Source organism: Doryrhamphus excisus, linkage group LG22 (genome assembly GCF_037039965.1).
Source record: "Doryrhamphus excisus strain RoL-2023G ecotype Guam linkage group LG22, RoL_Dexc_Guam_v1.1, whole genome shotgun sequence".
In the NCBI taxonomy this organism is placed as follows: Eukaryota; Metazoa; Chordata; class Actinopteri; order Syngnathiformes; family Syngnathidae; genus Doryrhamphus; species Doryrhamphus excisus.
This window is the reverse complement of record NC_136378.1, coordinates 4,880,557-4,890,008: the sequence shown is the minus strand read 5'-3', so window position 1 is coordinate 4,890,008 and position 9,452 is coordinate 4,880,557. Positions and strand designations below refer to the sequence as shown.

The 9,452-nt window shown below is 40.3% G+C and overlaps 1 protein-coding gene across 5 annotated transcripts; it reads right to left on the bottom strand.

The window, feature by feature from the left end:
- Positions 1 to 52: 52 nt before the first annotated feature.
- Positions 53 to 8,903, bottom strand: casp3b (caspase 3, apoptosis-related cysteine peptidase b). 5 transcript variants are annotated; one of them, XM_058063807.2, is made up of 7 exons: positions 8,830 to 8,903; positions 8,110 to 8,188; positions 5,168 to 5,325; positions 3,368 to 3,496; positions 1,797 to 1,972; positions 707 to 827; positions 53 to 628 (listed from the first exon to the last, which is right to left on the bottom strand). In XM_058063807.2, the coding sequence occupies exons 2-7, from the start codon at positions 8,172 to 8,174 to the stop codon at positions 399 to 401; spliced, it is 879 nt and encodes a 292-aa protein (XP_057919790.2). In that variant the 5' UTR covers positions 8,175 to 8,188; positions 8,830 to 8,903; the 3' UTR covers positions 53 to 398. The 5 variants fall into 5 exon arrangements, with proteins under 5 accessions (XP_057919790.2, XP_057919791.2, XP_078644324.1 ...); XM_058063808.2 differs by having other exon boundaries at positions 8,826 to 8,876; XM_078788198.1 differs by having other exon boundaries at positions 8,095 to 8,188; positions 8,830 to 8,860.
- Between the last annotated feature and the right edge of the window lie 549 nt (positions 8,904 to 9,452).

Sequence of the window (9,452 nt, the reverse complement as noted above, 5' to 3'; positions counted from 1 at the left end):
CAGTAATCAATCTTTAATACAAGCGCGGTGTAATATAAGAACAGAAATGTAATCATGGGTTCATCATTTTATTTCATGTTTAGTTTTAGTGCATCTTTATAGGGTGTCTGTATTGAGATCGAGACATTTTACTTTGTATTTTTTTTGTATTTTCTGTATTTTTTAAGACCTACAACCCAAACGTGCTTTTGGCGGCCTCTAGTGGTCACTTATTTTACAGCAACTGTATGGTTGGTATTGGAATGACATACTGTGTAGTGAAATGTTCTAACCTGACAGTGACCTACAACAATAACCTCTTAAAGTAGCACGGACCAAAATACATGCAGTCACAACAAACCCTAACCAATGAAAAGCGTGTGTGTATACACCCCCCCCACCCCCCTCCCCAAAACAAGCTACTTAGGAAAGTACAAGTCTTTAGTCAACATGGAGACAATGCAAGGGATCTGCTTCTTGCCACTAAATCCCGGGAGGTTGGAGCTGGATTCAAAGTGCATCGCCACCTTGTGATTGACACGTGTCATGATCTGCATCAGTTCCAACTCTCCTTTGTGACGCTGCAACATGTCGCACAGCGCCTGCATGAACCAGGAACCACTCTGCGTGTTCCTCCATGAGTAGTAACCTGATGGGTCGTTTTCACAACGTTACCTTGACGGTATTGGGTTGCAGGATCAGGCAGGGTTGGAATGTGGTTGCATACCTGGGGCTGTGGAATAGGCGTATAAGAAATCCGCCTCCACGGGGATCCTCTCTGAGGTTTGCTCCTCATTGCTGTCAGCTTCGTAGTTGGTTCCATCGTCCAGTGCTGAGCCGCGGCATGCCTGAAACACAGCAAAATATGGCTTATTGTTAAAAAAACAAAAACATATTAGAGCGGGCTGACATGCCGTGTTTTTGCATTATTTGGTGTTTTTTTTTCACTTAAATGAATATTTAAATATTAGTCAATGACAACACAACTGAACGGAAAATGCACTTTTTAAATGAAACTTTTTTATTATTAAAAGAAGAAAAAAGGGCGGTACGGCGGTCTAGTGGTTAGCGCGCAGACCTCACAGCTAGGAGACAAGGGTTCAATTCCACCCTCGGCCATCTTTGTGTGGAGTTTGCATGTTCTCCCTGTGCATGCGTGAGTTTTCTCCGGGTACTCCGGTTTCCTCCCACATTCCAAAAACATGCTACTCCAAATTGTCCATAGGTATGAATGTGAGTGTGAATGGTTGTTTGTCTATATGTGCCCTGTGATTGGCTGGCCACCAGTCCAGGGTGTACCCCGCCTCAGCTGGGATAGGCCCCAGCACCCCTGTGACCCTCGCAATCCGATAAGCGGTAGAAAATGAATGAATGAATGAATGCAGTTTTTAACATTATTAGAGCACTCGAGACACAAAATAACACCCCTATAGTCACCATTACATTCCTACTATTCTTTGTTTAAAACACATTTCGCAACACATTACTGCAGGGACACAAGAGACAGCAGCCACTTTGAGCATTAGCATGCTATTGCGCACGTACTAGGGAGTACGGTAAACTACATATAACTTGTTTCGCACTATATTTTGATTAATAATTGGCTATAGTCAGCCACAAAACACTGATCATTAATAAATAATATTGTCCATAGGTATGAATGTGAGTGTGAATGGTTGTTTGTCTATATGTGCCCTGTGATTGGCTGGCCACCAGTCCAGGGTGTACCCCGCCTCACGCCCGAAGGCAGCTGGGATAGGCTCCAGCACCCTCGTGAGGAAAAAGTGGTAGAAAATGAAAATGTACATTGAACTGACCTGTATGAAGAAGAGCTTTGGTTTCCCCACCAGAGTCTTGCAGCGATGTCCTTTAAAAGGTCTTGTCAGGTTTTCAAGCTGTTCAAAACCATCAGTTCCAAATATCACGCCCTCATCGCCATGACTTAGCAGCACACACACAAAGGATGCGCTACTGCTGTGGTCCTCTTGGGATGCTGCATGGAACCAAACAAGAACCTCACAGTTATTAAACACATGTTCACTTCAGTTTTACACATTAAGAAACAATAACAGGGCGGCACGGCGGTCGAGTGGTTAGCGCGCAGACCTCACAGCTAGGAGACCAGGGTTCAATTCCACCGGGCATTTCTGTGTGGAGTTTGCATGTTCTCCCCGTGCATGCGTGGGTTTTCTCCGGGTACTCCGGTTTCCTCCCACATTCCAAAAACATGCTAGGTTAATTAGCGACTCCAAATTGTCCATAGGTATGAATGTGAGTGTGAATGGTTGTTTGTCTATATGTGCCCTGTGATTGGCTGGTATGGTAGGAAGGTGTACCCCGCCGAAATCACTCCACACTCTTTATTGCTCTCTGGTTCTACCATATCTTACTTATTGTGTGGAAATATGGGCTAATAACTATAAAAGCAATCTTCACTCGCTAAAAGGTCAGTAAGGATAATTCATAATGCCGCCTACAGAGAACATACTAACTCCTTATTTCTAAAATCACAAATACTTCAACTTGCTGATATAGTTCATCTTCAAACAGCTAAAATAATGCATAAGGCTAAAAATAACCAATTAGCTAAAAATGTCATCCAATACTTCTCTACAAGAGAGGAGAAATATGATCTCAGGGAAGAAGTACATTTGAAACACTTCTATGCTAGGACTACGTTAAAAAGCCATAGCATTTCAGTATGTGGAATCAAACTATGGAATGGATTGAGTAAGGACCTCAAACAATGCACAACGATGAGCCAATTCAAGAAACAATACAAGCAGTTGATGTTTGCTAAATACAAGGATGAAGAGTCTTGAACCAGTCATGATGTGCTATATATATCACTATATTGACACTTACTATGGTACCCATTATGGCATTGGATGCTCATATCACCTCGTACTTCGGTACGAGGTACAGTATATTAAAAAAAAACATATTAGGAAAACAGGAAGTGAACAAATGTAACAGTTACTGATTGTAAAAGTACCAGATGGAGGGGTAGGATTTAATAAGCTTTGCTTCTTCCTACTCCTTTTGGACATGTGGAACTGTGAACTGATTATGTGATGCATTCAATTGTAATCTGATGCATGTTCAAATGAAATAAAACTATTACCATTACCATTACAGGACAGTGAGATGAGTGAAAGTTACAGGAAAAGATGAGAGATATTCATAGCTTTAGCATTCTTTCATTTGAAGATAGCACATCAAACCATGTTCAATGTAAAAAAAACAAAATACGTTTTAAGATCAGAAATAGAAACAAATGATGGATACCGATACCGAAGCAGACACAGATATGGATATGAAAACATAAAAAAAGACAGCAGAGATGGACTGTACTTTCAATAATAATGACCCAAAAACAAGACATTACCAGTGAGCATCAGATTCGTCATCTGCTTTACAGTCTGATCGGTGGCCACCTTAATTGAGTACCCAAGTTCAGAAAATGTCTGCATGGCAATGGCAGCGTCCACATCCGTCCCATTGCGAGTGCTCATGTCTGGGGAGACACAAGTCAAGCAAGATTCAAATCAAAACAAGATTGCTAGATGTAGCACAAAGATCAGTGTTTCCTGTTTGTGCCAGCGTTATATTTTGCATAATGGGTCATGCTGCATTTGGATGTAATTGTAATGTTAGCGAAAACAACAAATATGTTTAGAACTCTTTTGTAATTTTTTTCTCATGTTAAAAGGAATAACAGAGCCGCCTGTGAGTGCTTTGACATGGGGAGGGGCTGAAAACGGCATCAGTCTGTGTTATAAATCCCACAAATGTACATCTTTGTTATTCGTCAAGACAGGCATGAAGACTTTGCATTTCGTGAAACCGATACGCAACTTTCTCCAACACTATCACAGCTTAATGAACCCACCAAATAGTTCAGAACCTCTCCTTTATTTAGAAAAAAAGCCATTTAGAGGATTCTTATTACCCTGTCGCAAAGATGGAAACACTGATCCCTCCTGCTACGTCTTCTTATTCTCTGTCAAACCAGGTACACATGAGGTGTGTTAAGAGATTTTTAAGATTCTCTTACTGGTTTTTAAATGTCTTAACGTCCTCGCACCTTCTTATTTATCTGATCTGCTTTTACCATATCAACCCCCGCGGACCCTGCGGTCCTCCGGAACTGGCCTTTTAACAATACCAAAACCCAGAACCAAAACCCACGGTGAGGCAGCATTTAGCCACTATGGCCCCCACCTGTGGAACAGCCTGCCGGAGAGACTCAGGACTGTGGAGACTGTTGATATTTAAAAAAAAAAGATTAAAGACGCACCTTTTTAATCAGGCTTTTAACTCATATTTTTAAACTTTTTTTATGTTTTTATCTTTTTAGTCCTATTTTATGCTTAGTCTTTAGCTTTTAACTCCAGTGTTTCCTCAAGAGGGGGTCCTCCACACTGGGGGCTGTGTCAGGTCTGCTGAGGGGGTGCCATCCTTGGGTCCCTTCGACCCGGCCGGATGGGGGTTCCTCCCTTTCATGTCGGAGTCGGGGGGCCCGGGTGCTGGTCCCCCGATGGCACGGCGTGCGGGTCCTCCCAGTGTGGATGGCCCCAAATGTGGCGTTTCCTTGATCCTCAATGCCATGCCATGTCTCCTTATAGTGTGTGATTGTGTGTGATTGTGTGTGTGTGTGTGTGTGTGTCTAGTATGGCGGGTGGGAGGGAGGGGCTTTCTTAGTATTTGTTTTTCCTTTTAATTGTGGTAATTGTTTTTAATTCTGTAAAGCACTTTGTGTTGCATGTCTTTGCAGGAAAAGTGCTATACAAATAAAGTTGATTTGATTTTAATTCTAACAGTCCTGTTCTAATGTATTTATCCATTTGTGGAGGCCTCTACACAGGAACCACTGCATATCAGTGCTTCGCTGACAACAAATCACAAGTTAAGCTTGCCTTTTCTTTGACAGGTGTAAAAATACTGGATGTACCTGTAAAGTCACTACATTATTCACGCCCCGTCTGACTGTATCGTGTATGCAGTTGTCCGTCTCTTCATCACACACTCAAAAAAAGGCTTCAAAAGAAGCAATAACGACAGTTAATGGCTTAACACATGGAGGAACAGAACTGTGACAGTTGGAGGAAATGATTTAAATTGAAAGGAATAGGTGTGTAAGTGTACACACAGGTGGGTGGGTGGGACGGGGGGGGGGGGTATTTACTTGTACTTCTGTGGAAGTTCTTATTGTTGATGATGAGGCAGAGTCCCATGTGTGGGTAGTCCATCCTGTAACAGTACGGGTTACAGGCCGATGCCTTGCTGGTGGGCACCGAGTCAGTTTCCTCAGCTTTCTTACTGTCTGCATTTGATGGATTCTTCCTAGAAAAAAAAAGTGCACATCAAGTCATGAGCAGCGCTCAAAGAAACAGGTAGGGAAACCTGCTCTGCAGCTTTCAGCTCAAATGTGCTCTTTAAAAGGACTCAGTGACTTAACCCTTTAGTTTTTTTCAGTTTTGACATTACTATTTTAAACAGTTGGGGCTTGAAAATGGTTAGAGATAAAGACATAATTTGAATTAAAAAAAATCATCAGTATGGCCCAAAGTTTATGATAGGAATAAATGTACTCATTTAATAATGTACATAATGATGTCAACAGGCTCACAGCTAGGAGACCAGGGTTCAATTCCACCCTCGGCCATCTCTGTGTGGAGTTTGCATGTTCTCCCCGTGCATGCGTGGGATTTCTCCGGGTACTCCGGTTTCCTCCACATTCCAAAAACATGCTAGGTTAATTAGCGACTCCAAATTGTCCATAGGTATGAATGTGAGTGTGAATGGTTGTTTGTCTATATGTGCCCTGTGATTGGCTGGCCACCAGTCCAGGGTGTACCCTGCCTGGGATAGGCTCCAACACCCCCCACGACCCTCGTGAGGAAAAAGCAGTAGAAAATGAATATCCCAGTCTCCAATATACCGGCTCATGCAAAAATTTTCCTCATCTCTCAAGCAAACCCAGCCATCATCATCATCATCAATAACAGCGGGATGTTCAACACCACTGCTGCCTGCACAACCATTATATTGTCATTCATCCAGGTTATTGTATTCTCAGGTCATATCTAGACTAGATATCATCAAGCTAGATGAAGCAATTTCAGTATAAATTGTGTGTGAAAGCGGAACTGCTGAATCTGAACTGAAATGTAGAAATGTATTCACCGGCTGAGGATCGAACCAGTAACCCTCCTTGTTGGGAGATGACCACTCTACAACCTGAGCTATTCCACCGTGCACAGGATAAGCAGAATATTAAAAAAAATTCCAACAACTAATACACACTAATACCACCATAACACTGATGACGCAACTGCCGCCACAGGAAGTATACTGTTCACAAAAAAACAAGAAGCAACTTCTCATGTGTGAGCATGTGTTATGTTATTTATGTCTAATATGTGTTATTTTCTGTGATTATATCTTCTATATTGGGTAATACAAATGTAAAGGCAGCTATATGTGTCACGCTAAGTGCAGAGATGGCACACAAAACTAAAATGTACCAAAATCCGTACCTGGAAAGCATATTCAAGGGTCAAAATATACTTGAAAATTACAATAATAATATTTTTAAAACACAGCAATGGGTTGTGGGGCATACAACGGTTACACCCTTACTCTCACATCACAAAGCTGCCTCCCTCTCAGCACTGTGACATGTATCGAAAATGACGCTTACAAACTAACATACAAGCAATACTATTTCATACTCATTTAGAACCCACAACACAACTTAACCAGCATGTCTTGCACGTTATAAATTATTAGCTAGACTTTTGCTGCTTTTCAGGACCTAAAGCAGGGGTCTCAAACACGCGGCCCGGATGCTAGTTTAGGCCCCCACCTTGATATGAAAGTTTAATGTTAGTGCGGCCCGCGCAAGTTTGATATGGATGCTGTATGGTATCATGTACCCAGAAAAAATGATTACGTTTGATTAATGTTCATGTTAAAGGTTAAATAACTGTTAATAGTTATCCTCCCTATCCGTGTGGAAGTGGTAACTTTTTGGCTATTTAAGTTTAAAGGAAATAACTTGAAGGCTACCGTTTAGGTCGCTAGCTCTCTAGTTTGCGAGTTAGCATGTGTCTCAAGACCCTGCAGTTGCGCAATATGCTGTAAATAAAAAGAGTATAAATGTGACTATAGTCGTGTTTTGTCATGTCTACAGGGCTCTAATAATGCTTTGTTCATTTTAATCTGAAAAAAATAATTTGTCTACCCACCAACTATATGTGGTTTCTTAAGTTTTTATTATTTGCTGTTTTATTATTATTATTATATTTATTTATTACTGATTGATTGATTTTCTTTATTCTTGATTTGTTTATTTATTTTTCATCTTATTTTGTGTAGAAAAATAAAAATTAAGTTATTTGAGAACAGTGGAATGTTTCATCAGAGCTTTTATTGTAGAAAATCGGAACCAAAGCGCTGAAAAAGTTTGTATATTTTTCTGTTTTTAATAAATGCGTTTGTTGTTGTTTTTTGGAAGACCTGCCCAGCCTCGCCCAGACCCTAGCTCCAGTGGCCCGCAGGTAAATTGTGTTTGAGACCCCTGACCTAAAGGAAATAGGAAAATATCCTCATTATGAAGGAGGAGCAATCTGCTGCTAGGACATACTAGGAAAAAAAGCTAGTCAAAGATCCTGTATATGACGGACACGCTCTGAGCGGGAATGTTGGAAGCCCAAACTTTCCCAACAGGAAGTTACACAACATAACTTGAGAATGAGCATAGTTTTACATGTACTGCATCAGTGTGCAGTTACAGTGAGTGTCCCATATGTGCTGTTATATTTGGTTGAGGGAGGCATTTGGGTGGATGACTTTGTTACATTGTTACCACTTGCAGTTTTTCAACATTTGCTCACCATCCCTGTGAGTATAATGAATATAATGGATTTTGTTTTATGTATGATTTTTCAGTGTGTGGACCTAAGGGGAAAAACAATTTAGATATGCTTGTATTAGTGCAGTGATCTTTAAAGGCAGCAAGTTAAAGTACACCAAAGCTGAACGGAAGTTGTAACGGCTGTACGGCTGAGACAATAAAATGATGGTTTTAAATGTTTGTGAAAAAAATACCAGTGCAGTAATGACCTCTTTGGAAAGAGTTTGAAGGCGTCCAAAGTGTCCTCACAGGGTTCTCCAGTAAGATCAGCCATGCTGCTTTCTCACCCTGCAAAACAGAAAAAATACAAATGATACCAATTTTCCAACAACTTCATTTGCATGAATTCATTATATTTTTTTTAAATATTTTTTTGCCCAATGTGTCCTTTTTTGAAGGCAAGTCGGTATTTATTAAGGGGAATTTTTGTCAGTAAAATGTTGCACAATGAAATGACAGTAAATGTAAATAAAATATCAACATTTTTATGTTTTGGACATAAAAGGCGAGCTGATGCTTTAAATGTAATGCTTGCTAAAAAATAAAAAAAATAAATAAAAAAAAGAGGTCATGCAAAGTAATAAATGGCTTACAATAAACGGCAGCACTTTGATAAGATACATAAAGTGGCAGTTGACGGAAGGCTACTTTCGGTTTGAGTACAGAAAGAAAAGAAAACTTTACAACTATTTCTGCAATTTCTACGCCACCATGTTATTATATTATTTATTCCTGTCGATACGTTGAAATAACGACGGTACGTTTATATTACTTCTTACTTTTGTACTTCCGCCAGTCGAAATGCCGATATTTTCCTTCTACCACGCACTTTGTGTCGCATGCGACAACACATTTAATCTAGATGAGAACAAAAGCAAGACAAATTCACATACGGGAAAGCATGAGAAAGGAAAGGAGTTCTTACTTACGAAGTACGAGTCCTGATGTGAATCACTACTCCAGCCCGAACCTGAAAGAGCCTGAAACTCCCAGCCAATCAGAAACGCTGAATGGTGTAAACACCTTGACACATGATTGGACAACACTGTAGCACAGGGCATCATGATTGGCCAAAGCACAACCCACTTCCTCATTCTCCAGTAAAAGGTGAATGTGCAAATACAACATTGTATTTTTATTCTTTTAACACATTATCATCACTAACTAAACTAAAGACTTGGAGCGGGACTTCTCTTGGGCATAGAACCTATTTTCTTCACACTTTTACTTCAGGAAATGTCAAATCTGATCATATATATGTAAGGTCATACATTGAAACACACACTATGTCCATGCTACTTAAAGATCCTCCATTTGACAGAAACGCGTGCAAAAACGTTCGTCAAAGATTCTTTATAAGACAGGAACAATGTTGGTTTCAGGGACCGACTGCAAAAACAATACACTAGTCAAAGATCCTCTATATACAGTAACACTCTGCTCTTTGCAACATACTACAAAAAAACATATCTAAGATCCTCTATTTGACAGAAACACTCTCCTGTTTTTAAGAACATACTAATAATAGTCAAATAGCCTCTGAATAACAAGA

Coding starts and splice junctions, on each gene's coding strand:
- casp3b (XM_078788198.1), bottom strand. CDS start 8,174: ATGGCTGATCTTACTGGAGAACCCTGTGAGGACACTTTGGACGCCTTC. Junction 5,326..8,094: donor AAGAGGTCATTACTGCACTG/GTATTTTTTTCA, acceptor TTTTTTTTCTAG/GAAGAATCCATCAAATGCAG. Junction 1,973..3,367: donor GACGAATCTGATGCTCACTG/GTAATGTCTTGT, acceptor GGTTCCATGCAG/CATCCCAAGAGGACCACAGC.